Source organism: Acomys minous (assembly GCF_964271855.1).
Source record: "Acomys minous genome assembly, chromosome: 15".
NCBI classification, from domain to species: Eukaryota; Metazoa; Chordata; class Mammalia; order Rodentia; family Muridae; genus Acomys; species Acomys minous.
In genome coordinates, this window is record NC_140497.1 from 77470649 (window position 1) to 77484328 (window position 13680).

General features: G+C 40.7%; 1 protein-coding gene across 2 annotated transcripts in view; it reads left to right on the forward strand.

Moving 5' to 3' along the window:
- Positions 1 to 13680, forward strand: part of CFAP299 (cilia and flagella associated protein 299) — a 451865-nt gene that overhangs the window by 14126 nt on the left and 424059 nt on the right. For both annotated transcript variants that reach the window (XM_084759751.1, XM_084759752.1), the window contains exon 2: positions 458 to 588. In XM_084759751.1, the coding sequence (XP_084615877.1) occupies positions 458 to 588 (131 nt within the window). The remainder of the gene's footprint in view (positions 1 to 457; positions 589 to 13680) is intronic.

Consider the following 13680-nt stretch of genomic DNA (forward strand, 5'->3'; position numbering starts at 1 on the left):
CTGCTCTTCTTTACTTGAATTTGGAATTGTACTGTTCTGTGTCACCAGCTAATTGACTTAAGTCAGTCTGAGGCACGGGACTCTCTAAAGCAGCCAGTTCTCTTTGTGTGCAATTGATTCTCAAAGCCATTCTTTTCTGCACACTATTGTCTCTAATTATATTGCTTTAAAGATACTCCGTTAATTGTCTACTGCTGTTTGCATAAATTGTTTAAAAACACAACAGATCTTTGTTCTCTGATCCCTTGGAGAAAATTTGGTGGTTGATGTTGTTTCTCTTTTCATCTTATATCTGTGGTTAAAAGACCAAATGTGTCTAATTGTCCTGTCAGGAGGCTGGTTTTGCAGATGTAATAGCTCTTGTCTCCTTTTAAAGAAGGACACTTAGTTTAAACAATTGTTTTGTAAGCGTTGAAGCCAACTCAGCCACACATCTGCTCCTTGGTTTCTCCCTTAGGATGAGAACCTGGCTCGCCAGCTGGTGGAGCTGGGCTACCGAGGGACAGGGGAAATCGTGAAGAGGGAAGATTTTGAAGCAAGAAAGGCAGCTATAAATATTGCAAGACTGGCTGAAAGAACACAGAAAAAGTAAGTGTCCATGTTTCACATGCAGATGCTGTGATATTCTAGAGCATCTGTAAGTCCAACCTTTCTTGACTGTGAAAACGTGGAAATGCTGCTCGGAGCGGTACAACGTGAGATGTCCCAACCAGTCCAGAAACAGAGGGACTGTCATGTGCCTGTAGTAACGCTATGTGGGAGTTTGACCTACTAATTCAAGAAATGCTTGTTCCAAAATACAGTCATTGTATCAATAAAGTCACGTTAAAAAGTAACTCACTAGTACTGGTTTTATGCATTTACACACTAAAAATATGTGACATTTGCCTTAGAAGTCTTTGTACTTTTGGGCATATAAACCCTGGCATTGTTTATGCTCTTGAAATTTTCAAGCATTAATTTGCATTAAGACAGTAAATGTCTCTGACTTTTGCTAATGTGGTGACTGTAAGGTAAAGTAAAGTATGCACTGTACTAAGATAGGTAATGAGGAACTGGAGAAATAGCTCATTTGGGAACGTGCTTGCTGCGAGAGCTTGAAGACTTGACCTCGATCCTCAGAGCCCATGTGAAAAACTGCTCATATGCTGCATGCCGGCAATATGAGCGCTGGGCCTGTGGAGACACACAGACCTCTGAGGGCTGCCGACACATCCTGATGCCTGAGTTCTAAGCCAGTGAGAGACCAGTGTCATGAGGCCAGCTGGTAAGCAACTGAGGAGAAGCACCTGGGGTTACCCACTGGCATCCACATGCGTATATTCATTATGTGCATGTGCCCTTGCACACATGTCTACATGTACACGTGCACATATACAAAAAGTTAGGTAAGGAATGGATACCTTCCTAAGCTGAGCTGCACCAAACTGGTAAGAGAGTTGAAAAGAGTTGCTAAAATAACCATCAAGTTCACTGTAAAAAGTCATTGAATTTGAAGTGTTGGAGATGATGGCTTAGAAAACACTGAGTTCTTCTTAGATAAGATCTTTTTACAAATACCTAGTAATTATCATTAGAAATTTCCTATGTACTCATAAATAATATGTTGAACTGGGAGGTAAATAGGTTCTGGGAAAGTATAGTTTTAGCTGACAGTCTAGTGATTATTTATTTCAGAATGGCTTAATCTTCATCTTAACACATTGATATTCAGCAATATTCTATGTGTCCATAATGTATACCCCAAGAGGCACAATACAAGAAGAACCCACAATCCTGCCATTACTGTGGCAGTCCTACTCAGTTCTCACCAGGCTGGAGTCTGCTGTGTGCACCAGGCTCTGAGGGGGGATCCCAGTCAGCCAGGTTGCTGTTTGTGATTTTGTGATGTGGTCCTCATTTTATGTCACTTGTCATCAGGAGCTGGTTTTTGCTGAAGAAATCGTCCACATTCCTTTTATATCTTCCCATTATCTTCTGCGATGTCTTCCCGGATGTGGCATGAAAAACTCCCTCCTCTAATGTCGCACATGATGACGGTGGCCTGTCTACATGATCTAAGATTATCTTCCAGTTTCAAAGTTTAGCCTTCACCCCATTTGTAAGATCCCTTTCAGTATGTACTGTAACAAACTTTTAGCAATCCTTGAAGGAAAATTTGGCCAACTGCAAGTAATTCATATAACCCACAGTAATGTCCACACAGTTGGTCACTTCAGTCTCTGCTCTATGTATTTGTAGTTATGCTAGTTCTAAATGTACAATTAATTGTGTTTGTTTTATATAAGACGTCAGCGAGACAGAGAGATAGAGACAGAGAATTTATTTACATTTATATGCCATTTTATAAGCGATATAAACTATTTCACGTTGAGAAGAGTTGGTCATGTTTAAAATTTAAGTTCTGTCCATGTCACATGTCCTTTTCGTGTTTGAGGATCAAAGTGGATTTTTTTAATGTGATGGTCTCTTTAACTGTCTGGAGCTGGAAGTCATCAGGGTACTCAAGTGCCAGTCTGGGGAGGGGGAGGCCAGTCCCCACCCAGGGCTTCTAGGAAACGAAGGTCCTTTCATCTGTGATCTCTTCTGGTTGTCTTTGTTATGGATGTGTCCCATATGTTGCCTTCTGTCCCATGTGGGAGAGACACTTTGCTCTTTTCTCTGAAAAAATCCATTTTAGTGTTGTTGACATCAGGGCCAGCAGAGGGAGGCCAAGAGCCAAGAATATTTGCTTAGGATAACTGGAAATCTGCTTGAGGCACTGGCTGGCTGCAAACTGTACAAAGTTAGAATCCTTGATCTCATCTGCTGTCAGATACACTGTGCTTACTTCTCTAGTCTGCAGATGAGACACTCCAGCAGCATTACAGTTTTTTGGTTTAGCAATTGTAGAGCAGCCATTTGCAGACCTGTTGGAGTATTTTATTTACAATACTTTCTTAATAGGAAAAAAAAATCTGGAGAGATGGAAGTTAAATAAAATGGGAAGGGATATTTTCATGAGGAGAGTTGCAGAAGAAGGAAACATTTGAAAACTTAGTTTTTAGTCATGTGCAAGTACTCAGAGATAGCCATATGCATTAGGCCCTGTACCAGGTTCTGGGACTACAGCTGAGTGCAAGACTTTAGTTACTGCTCGCATGGAGTTTAATGGCTAGGTGAATAAAAATTAAATCTTTGGTGGAAAAGGAAAATGGAAAACAGCTTGGCAATTTTTCAAAAAATTAGACAGATTTTTACCATATGGCCCAGCAATTTTACTTCTAAGATAATACCCAAGGGAACTGAAAACATAGGCAGGTAAGTACTCAAACATGAGTCCTGAACGCAGCATTATTCATAGTAGCTTCAAGTGGGAAACAATCCAAATGCCTAATAACTGATAAATGGCTAAAAATGTGGTATATAGATATAATTGAGTATTGTTCAGTTATAAAAATGGAAGGTACTTTTATATACACCATCACAGATAAACCATGAGATCATGGTAAATGGTGGTAAATGCAGGAAACAACACACAAAAGACCACTGTGGGTTGAGTGAGGTGGCCTCAGAGCCTTGGGCATTTGATGACTTGGTTCCCAGTTGGTGGCACTGTTTTGCGGAGGCTTAGGAATTGTGATCTTGTTGGAGGAGACATAGCACTGAGGGTGGGTTCTAACACTGTCATCAAAGCTATAAATATGACCACTTCCTCTCACATCTATTATTATTATTGATGGTATTATTAATTTCACATGTCTACCCTCTCATACTGCTTCTGTCTTAATAAACACTGAAAAAGCCAGGATGTGGTAGCATAAACTTGTAGTTGTAGCTATGCGGAAGGCAGAGACAGAAGGGTTGCTTGAGACTGCTCCCCCCTTGTCCCCTCTCCCCCACCCCCTCCCCCTCCCCCCACTCCCCCTCCACCCCCCCTGAGCCTAAGAACAACCTGGGCAATATGATGAGACCCTGTCTCAAAAACAAAGTACTAGCTGGGTGTGGTGGCGCATGCCTTTAATCCCAGCACTCGGGAGGCAGGGGCAGGTGGATCGCTGTGAGTTCGAGGCCAGCCTGGTCTACAAAGCAAGTCTAGGACAGCCAAGGCTACACAGAGAGACCCTATCTCAAAGACCAAGAAGCAAAAATAAAAAACAAACAAACAAACAAAAGCAAAGTACTAGGCTCAGTAAGCTGGTTCAGCAAGTAGAGACAGTTAACACCAAGGCTGACAAGTTGGGTATGAGCCGATGACCCACATGGTAGAAGGGAAAACTGACCTCTACAAGTTACACTCTGACCTGCATGCCTGGGCCATGGCATCTACCCTTCCACTATACTTTAAATACATAGAATATAATGAGAATTACTGCTCTCCCTCACCCCCAATACTGGAGAAGCTATCCTCCAGTAACAGAAATAATAGCTACTTTTCTCTTACCTTCTGGTTATTTATTTATTTTTAATTAAAATTATTTTTAAATTAATTTATTTATATTACATCTCAATTGTTATCCTATCCCTTATATCCTCCTGTTCTTCCCTCCCTCCCGCTTTCCTCCTACTCCCCTTCCTTACGACTGTGACTGAGGGGGACCTCCTCCCCCTGTATATGCTCATAGGGTATCCAGTCTCTTCTTGGTAGCCTGCTGTCCTTCGTTTGAGTGCTGCCAGGCCTCTAGAAAGGATTGTAATGAGTGAGTTAATCCAGAAGCAGAAAGACTCACATGGTATATACTCACCTATAATTTGACACTAGCCCAAAGGGCATGCCTTACGAAAGCCTTCACTCACCAGGGAATCTGGATAGCTGTGAGGACTTCCTGCATTGTAGTATATTTATGCTGTACTAAATGGCTAAAATCCACTTATAAGTGGATATACCATGTGTGTCTTTCTGGGTCTGGGTTACCTCACTCAGGATAATTTTATTTAGTTTTATCCATTTGACTGCAGATTTCATGATTTTCTTGTTTTTAATGGCTGAGTAGTATTCCATGTGTAAATGTACCACAGTTTCTTTATCCATACTTTGGCTGAGGGACATATAGGTTGTTTCCAGATTCTGGCTATTACAAGTAAAGCTGCTGTGAACACAGTTGAACAAATGTCCTTGTTGTATGATGGAGCATCTTTAGGTGTATGCCCAGGAGTGGTGTGGCTGGGTCTTGAGGTAGAGCTATTCCCAATTTTCTAAGATACTTGGAGATGGATTTCCACAGTGACTGTCTGAGTTTGCAGTCCCACCAGCAATGGAGGAGTGTTCTCCTGCACTGTCACTTGAGTTTAGGAGTCGGTTTATTCTTTAATGATGGGTAAGAGTTCCTCAGGCAAAGGGATGTGAAGGCTCCATACTCTCAGCTTCAGTTCTGCTAGTTTAGTAAAGTAGCAGTAATAGATTCTCTTGTAAGTTACATGACCACTCCTGTTGTGTGGCCCTTAGCTTCTATTGGGCAGCTGTTGGTTACCAACAAGATTTAAGGGTAAATATACCTTTAGAGATAACTCTGGAGATAGGCTTTTGGGTGTAAAGATGGCAGCAATGGTGGATGATCAGTGTTATTTTTAAGGTCACATTGAAAGGTATTTTAAGGGTAATACTTAGAGAAGTGTTTCTAGTGTCCATGAATATGTTAATAAAATTATTATGATCCAGGTGAATATAAAAGATGTATTTCATATAATTCCAATGTGTGTGTGTGTGTGTGTGTGTGTGTGTGTGTGTGTGTGTGTGTGTGTGTTGCCACTGAATTAGCAAGAGTATAAGGCATACCCTTGAAGTGAATTAACATTACTTTTTATGTTCTTTTCTATTTATTTTTCATAATTTGTTTATTCTGAAAAGTCATACACACATATAATGCATAGTTATTATTTCCATCCCTATCCTATATTTCTCTCATTGCTCTCAAGCCCTCCTCTTTCCTGCATATGTCTCTTTCTCATTTTCATGTCTAGTTTTATATTGTAATAGACTGAGTTTAATTAGGACTTTATGTGTGATTGTGGGCTTGGCGCTATTCTTTGGAGGATGTTGGATCATCATTGGGTAGAGAACCAAAGACAGTGACTCTTTCTTGCTCAAAATCCATCATTTTCAATAGTTCAGCAGTAAGTGATGGGCATCTATGGGCCCTTCTCCCTGCCATGATTGATTGTTGACAAGGCCAGTCTTGTGAGGCAAGTAGCCTTTGTCCCTCTGAGTTGAAGGCTGTAACGGCAGTATCAAGTCTAGAGGATGGCATATAGAGGCCCTTCAACATTATTTCCTGGCTCCCATATTCTTCCTGCCCCCCTTTTGCCCTGTTCTCTGGCCTGAGAGGGGATGCTGTAAAGGACTCTTGTAGGACTCAGCACTTAACAGTCACTTATTCTGAGCATCCTTGGCAGCCATGAGTCTCTGCACTCACTACCTTGCCCTGCAAAGAAAGGCTTCTTTGATTAAGTTGATTAAGTAGCATCTGTCTTTGGGTTTAAGCACACCTATTTAGAAGGCAGCTTGATGATATGTGAATGTGGTTAAACAAGAGTAGTACAAGCCCCACTTGAGCATGTGTTGTTCATCAGCTTAGAGCCTGGTCCTGGGTTCCCTTCAGTGGGTCAGGTTTCATAGTCACATACAGTCAGATGACAATTTGTTTCCCCACAACAGTCACGCCACTACTGCACCAGTGGGTGTATCTTCCCTGGCAGGTTGATTTGTTGTTGTTGTTGTTGTTCATAATGTTCATAGCTGGGTAACACTACTAACATCTTTTCTTCTGCAACAGGCTGTAAAGCACCTTGCAGTCCCTTGAGAGCTAGCTGAGAGAGGGAACATTTCTAGTGTGATTTTTCTATATCTTGCAGCTGATGTGTGTGGAACTTACCTTCTAATTCGGGTGTGAGTCTAACCAGGATTTATGACACTGTTGATGGGAGTGTAACCTAGTGGAGCCACTTTGGAAACCATTCCACAGGTTTCTCCAAAAACTCAAAATAAAACTACCCTCTGACCCAGCTCTGTAACTTCTGGACTGGTACCCAGAGGGTTTCGTCATGCTACAGAGACACTGCACATCCACACCACGGTCAGTAGGAAATGGCGTCAGCAGGGCTGTCCATGAACTACTGAATGGGAAATAAAAATGTGATACATGTATGCAGTGGAGTCTAGTTCCTCAGTAAGGAAAATAAAATTATAAAAATTAAAATAAATGTATGAAGTTGGAAAAAATTATAGAGTATGGCAACCCAGCTCCAGAAGGGTACCAGTACATGAGCGAATCCTGACACTCTTTAGTCCTGTTTGTTTAACTTGGGGGTACTCCTGGAAGGCATGGGACAAGGAAAGGGACGGAATTGTCTTACAGAAAGGCAGACCATAAAGCATAGCTGATAGAAAAGTAGAGAAGGACATTTGGTGGCTGAAAGCTTTAAGCTGAGAAAGGATGGGGTGGGGGAGGGGAATGCGAGCATGGAGGAGGCGTGGCCAATACCAAAAGCACATGCAAGTGCCATCTTTCTTTACATTCCCCTCCACACCATACAAAAGAGATAGAAACGAGCTGTCCTACACGGCCAGAGGATGCTGATCTGAGAAGTAATGGATTATTAGACACAATTCTCTGTCCCAGGTGTGAGATACCGCCACAGGAGTTGTCCAGGATCCAGATGCGCCCAACAGTAAGCTCCATGTTTATGTTACTGAGACAGAGTCTTAACTCCATTGCCAAGGTGGGTCTCTCAAGTGGCTTTAGAGACACATGCCATCATGCCTGACTAGACTTGCACTTTTTGGTTACATCTGTCTGTCTGTCTGTCTATCTATATCTATCTATCTATCTATCTATCTATCTATCTATCTATCTATCTATCTATCTATCTATCATCTATTCCTGTGTGTGTGTATGTGTGTGTGTGTGTGTGTGTGTGTGTGTGTGTACTATTTGTGCCCATGTGTGGAGGTCATAAGACAACCTGCAGCTGTTGGCTCTCTTCTTCCACCAGGTGGCCATGGGGATTGAACTCAGAACCTCAGGCTTGTGGTCAGTTGTTTTACATGTTGAGCTGTATTGCCAGTCCTTACTAGACTTTTAACTAAATTTTAATCTCTATATTTGGATTAATTTTTACAACTTACAGTATTATGACTATTTTTAACTATTGCTTTATTTGCTATCTTTTCTTTTATCTCTGAATGTTGAGCTGTAAAGACGAAGAGTGTTGATGGATATAGGTGTAGACGTCACCGTGCAGAAGGAGACAGTAGGCCAGTGTGAGTGTATTTTGTGTGTGACATAATACTAAGTAGTGCTCACATTATAAGTGTGGTTTGCTAATATGTGCCAAGCTGGAGAACACTGTACATGTTTTAATTTGTTCTATGCTCACGGCCATCTTGGTGGATGTAAATACTATTATCTCTGTTTTAGAGATGGAAACCTAAACATACGGAGTTTATGGAGTTTATACTAGGAAAGGCCACAAGCAAGATGAAAACTCAGAGCAGCTGGTGCAAGAGCCCCAATTCTTAACAACTGCATCCTCTTGCTTTGACTAATAAAATATGATGTTAAATGCTTTAGAATGTGGGCTCCTCCTTGGATGTTAGTCCCTCTATTCTATGCTACTAAGTTACAGGACCAAACCAATATTTGTGCAGGCTGTAAGCATTGAGTCTTTGCTGATGATTCCGACGTTGGAGAGGATGTCCCATCAGGAGATGCAGGCTTAGCTCTGTGAGAATGCAAGTAGCCCTGTAAGTCTCTTAGCACAGCAGATGGAACAATGGGGTTTTTGATGACTAAACATCCATGACCTTAACATGTTTACTTTCACACAATATTAGGTCAGTTTTGAAAAGGTGCAGGTGTGTTTTGGTAGCTTTCTCTCTAAGTAGTGAATTTGTAACATTAGCAAAAATGTTTTTGCACCTGGATTTGGACAGTGATAACAAACTTTTTCAAGCTAAGAATAAATTAAGACTAACATTTAGTTTTTTTCTGTAATTTAAAAATATTTGAATTATAAATAGTTTTGGAAAAACCCACAGCAATAAATAAATAAAATTTGTTTACATAGGTGCTATAAAACCATTTCCTTTAATGGAGTCTGCTGCTTTTTTGCAACGAGTTAATAATCTTCAAGAAAAAAAGAGGCTAGAATATAGGAAATTATTTCTCTGTAGATTCCAAGGTTTGAGAGTGATTCTGCTACTTTGACTTTTCTTTTTATTCTCACACTTCTAACTGGCAGTTCTGATTTTGTCTCTCGGGAGCACAGGCCTCATCCTGAAGTAGACTCCATTTAAAAATATTATTTTTAATTTATAATTTCGCTTTACATCCCAATCATAGCCCCTCCCTCTTCTCCCCCCAGTCCCTTCTTCCTCCTATTTCCTCTCCCCTTGTCCTCAGAAAAGTGGAGCCTCTCCTACACCACCCCACCCCAGCACATCAAGTTACATCAGAGCTGAGCTCCTCCTCATCCACTGAGGCCACGTAATGGCACCCTGTTAGAGCAGGCAGCAGAGTCCATGTCATAGACAGCACCCTGTTAACTTACTAGGGGACCCACATGAGGATCAAACTGCCCATGGGTTACATACATGTAGGGGACCTAGGTCCAGTCCATGCATGCTCTTTGGTTGGTGCTGAAGTAGACTCCTTAAACTAGCTGTTCTTTCTGCCTCATGCAGTCCTGTGTCTGGAACCTGCTTTTCGTTTTGATCCCTGTGTAGGAGTCTCAGTTTGACATCTCCCCAGACTGTCCATCTGGACTAAGTAGCCAGGCTCTTGCCAACTTCTGTATCTGTCTCTGAATTTTCCTTAGACATGACTTGCTCATCACCTGTAGATGAGCTCTGTATGAGCGGGCATCTTCTATAATCATCACTGTCTGATCAGAGCGAGTCATCACACCTGAGAAACATTAGGTTACTAATCACAGTTGAATAAATGACTTTCTATTCAGGCTTGAGAGTGGCAGTTGATGCATGTATAAAATGAATGTTTTAGAAATGTAATTTCTTAGCTGGGTGGTGTTGGTGCATGCCTTTAATCCCAGCATTTGGGTAGCAGAGGCAAATGGATCTCTATGTTTGAGACTAGCCTGGTCTACAGAGCAAGTTCCAGGAAATCTAGGGCTACACAGAGAAACCCTGTCTCAAAAATCAAAACAGAACAAAATGCAATTTTGGTTGTTAGTTATGTGCTTAGGTGAGTTGCTCTTTGTGAGATTTTTGAGTCAATGGTGTTTTGTTTGTTTGCTTGGTTTAGTTTTTTGAGACAGGGTTTCTCTGTGTAGTCCTGGCTGTCCTGGAACTCACTCTGTAGACCAGGCTGGCCTCGAACTCAGAGTTCTGCCTGCCTGTGCTTCTGGAGTGCTGGAATTAAAGGCGTGCACCACCAAGCCTGCCCAAGTTAATGTTTTTTTTTAAATTTGGGTAAAATACATAAAAACTCAGTGTCTTAAAACATAAGTGGATAGTTCATTAGTGTTAGGCCTGTTCACAACAAAGCGCAGTCTATTGCCAGAACCACTTCATCTTCAAATCTGCAACACTAACCTGATGGATCCCTTAATCCCTATATGACCATCCTGGTGACTGGCACCTGACTTGACTTTCTGTATGTGTGTGTGTCGCTGCATGGTTATGCCATGCAAGTAGAGTTGCACACATTGTTTATTTTATAACTATATTTAGCATAATAATACCCTCAAGGTTCATGAATATAATGCATATAAAAATTTTCTTCCTTTTAAAGGCTGTTACATCATATGTATATATTGCATTTTGTTTATTTATCCATCAATGGACACTTGAGTTGTTTCCACCACTGGACTACTGAAAATAAAGCTGCTATGAGCATGGTTAAGTACATATTTTTTTGAGAATCTGATTTCAGTGTTGGATATACCTAAACATGGTATTGATAAACCACATGGCAATTTTATTTTTAGAATCACTGGAACCATAGCACTTCTTTCTTCACAGTGACACCATTTTACATTTTTTACAGCAATTCACAAGATTTCAAATTTCTCCACATTCTAGTTAACCTTTGGTACTTTCTTCCTCCCTTCCTCTAAGTTTGAGGCCAGCCTGGTCTACAGAACAAGTAGAATTTCCTTTCTTCCTTTTTATTTTTGATAGCACTACTATCTAAAATTATGAATAATGGCAGTTATTTGTTTTTAGTAGCAGTTAAAATTTTACAAAATATATCATCAACCAAATGTTCCTTGATGAATCTTGGAAATTATGCTAGAATTATCATAGGACATTTATACAACCAAGGGATATAAGAGTATTTTAAAGTAAAGATTTTTGTCACTGTTAATTATTCATGTATCTTTATGTGGATGTGTGTATGTGAGTTCCCAAGGAGGCTAGATGCCCTGGTTATCGTTATGGTCAGTTGTGAGCTGTCAGATGTTGGTGGGTGCTGGTAACCAATTCTGGGTCCTCTGCAAGAGCAGCCCCTGCTCCTAAATCAGACATTTCTCTAGCCCGGGACTGCCCAGTATGGGTGTCATCATCCTGTCCCCAGCTGCAAGAATGACAGCGAAGAAGTGGCTGGCACTGGTCTGCCATGTGTATGGTGTCTGACCTGCATTCTTCATGGGGCTGATGTCAGCTGTCTTATGGTCATCTTGAATATTACTCCTGGGATTATCTAATACTGTTGATAATCATTAGAAAACTGCAGCACCATACTGGAGTTTAGCCATGATGAAGTCTTTGTTTATTCTAGGCTTCTAAGATGTTATTTAAAAAGATTTCATGTTTTAAATATTCTTGAGAATTTCATACATCAGTAGTAGTTTTACATCAGTTCCATCATTCCATCTTCCCTCCAACTCCTCTGTGTCCTCCTCACTGCCTCTTAAGTGTGTGACCTCATCTTTAACTTTTATTGATAATATATATATATATATATATATATGCACATATATATAATGCATGTCAATAAAACTTAGTATTGTCTCTCGGTACATGCTGTTATGCTGTTTAGGGCTCTTCCTCTCAGCAGCTGTTAATTACCTATAGCTTTTCATCTTGATTTGGGGCATTATGTAAACTACCAACTGGTGTTACTGTGAAAGTCCTCTTAGGCAGCCGTAATTTTGGGGTTTCATGGGCACAACATATATTTCTGTAGTGGCGTATTGAGTTCTTTGGGTGTATACCCACATGTAGAATAGCTGGATCACATGGCTGATCTATTTCTAGGCATTGAGGAACCTCTCCACTGGCTTCTATGGTGGCCGCACCAGATTGCACACCCTACCCGCAGCAGTGAGTAAGTGCTCACATACATGCTGGCAGGCATTTTGTGTGTGTGTCTGTGTATTTCACCATTCTGACTAGGATAAGATGATGTGGTCCTTTGAGTAGGTATGGCCCCCCATAGATTCATGTGTTTGAATGCTTAACCATAGGCGTGGCACTGTTAGGAGGTGTGGCCTTGTTAGAAGATGTGTGTTACTGTGGAGGCAGGGTTTTGAAGTCTTAAATACTCAAGCTCTGCCCAGTGTGAAATATATCCAGTCTCCTGCTGCTGCCTTTGGATCAAGATGTAGAATTATCAGCTCCTGCAGCACCATGTCTGCCTGCACACTGCCATGCTTCTCACCATGACGATAATAGACTAAACCTCTGAACTGTAAGTCAGCGCCAACTAAATGTTTTCTTTATAAGAGTTGCCCTCCTCATAGTTTCTCTTCATAGCAATGAAACCTCTAACTAAGACAGAGGAAATCTCAACATAGTTTAAATGTGCATTTTCCTGAAAGCTAATGACATTGAAAAAAACGTTTCTCAGTCATTTGTATTCCATTATTTGATAACTTTCTGTTTAGTTCCATTCCCCATTTTAAAAATTGTGTTATTTTTTCATGTTTGGTCTTTTGAGATCTTTGTACAGTCTAGATAAGCACCCTCTGACATTTGTATAGCAGTAAATACTGTTTTTCCGTTTTGTATGCTACTTCTTCACTCTTTCACTGTATTGGAGTTTTTCAGTTTCGTGTGGTCCCATTTATCAGTGTGGATAATACCTGCACCACTGGGGCAGTGACCTGAAATCCTGCCCTTCACCTGCATATTCAGGCATAATCTCCCAGTTTCTTCTCTCTCAGCGTCAGGGCAGCAGGTCTTATGCTGAGGTCCTTGATACGTTTGGAGTTTCATTTATGTAGGGTGAGAGATAAGGCGCCATTTTTATTCTTCTACATGCAATTTGACCAGGATCCTTTGTTGATGATGCTGACTTCTCCAGTGAGTGTTTTAATCATGTTTGTCAAGAATCAGGTAGCTATTGGGCTGTAAACTTAAATCCTGGCCCTCAATACTATATAATTTATCAAGATGTCTTGTTTTTTACCCCAGTATCATGCTGTTTTTATTACTATAGCTCTGCAATATAACTTAAAGTTAGAAATGATGATGCTTCCAGCCAGTTCTGCCACTGCTTAGGCTTGTTCTTGCCATTTTATTTTATTTTTCTAAACTTCTATATGAAAGGTAAGATTGTGTTTAGAATTGATGTAATACATTGACTTGGAATTTTGATGGGAACAGCAGGGAATCCATGGACTGTTTTTGGTAGGATAGCCATTTTTACAATATTAATCTTTCCATTCCATGAGCATGGTGCCTGTCTGTCTTCTTGTGTCATCTTTGCTTTGTTTTTTAGTGTCTTAAAATTTTCA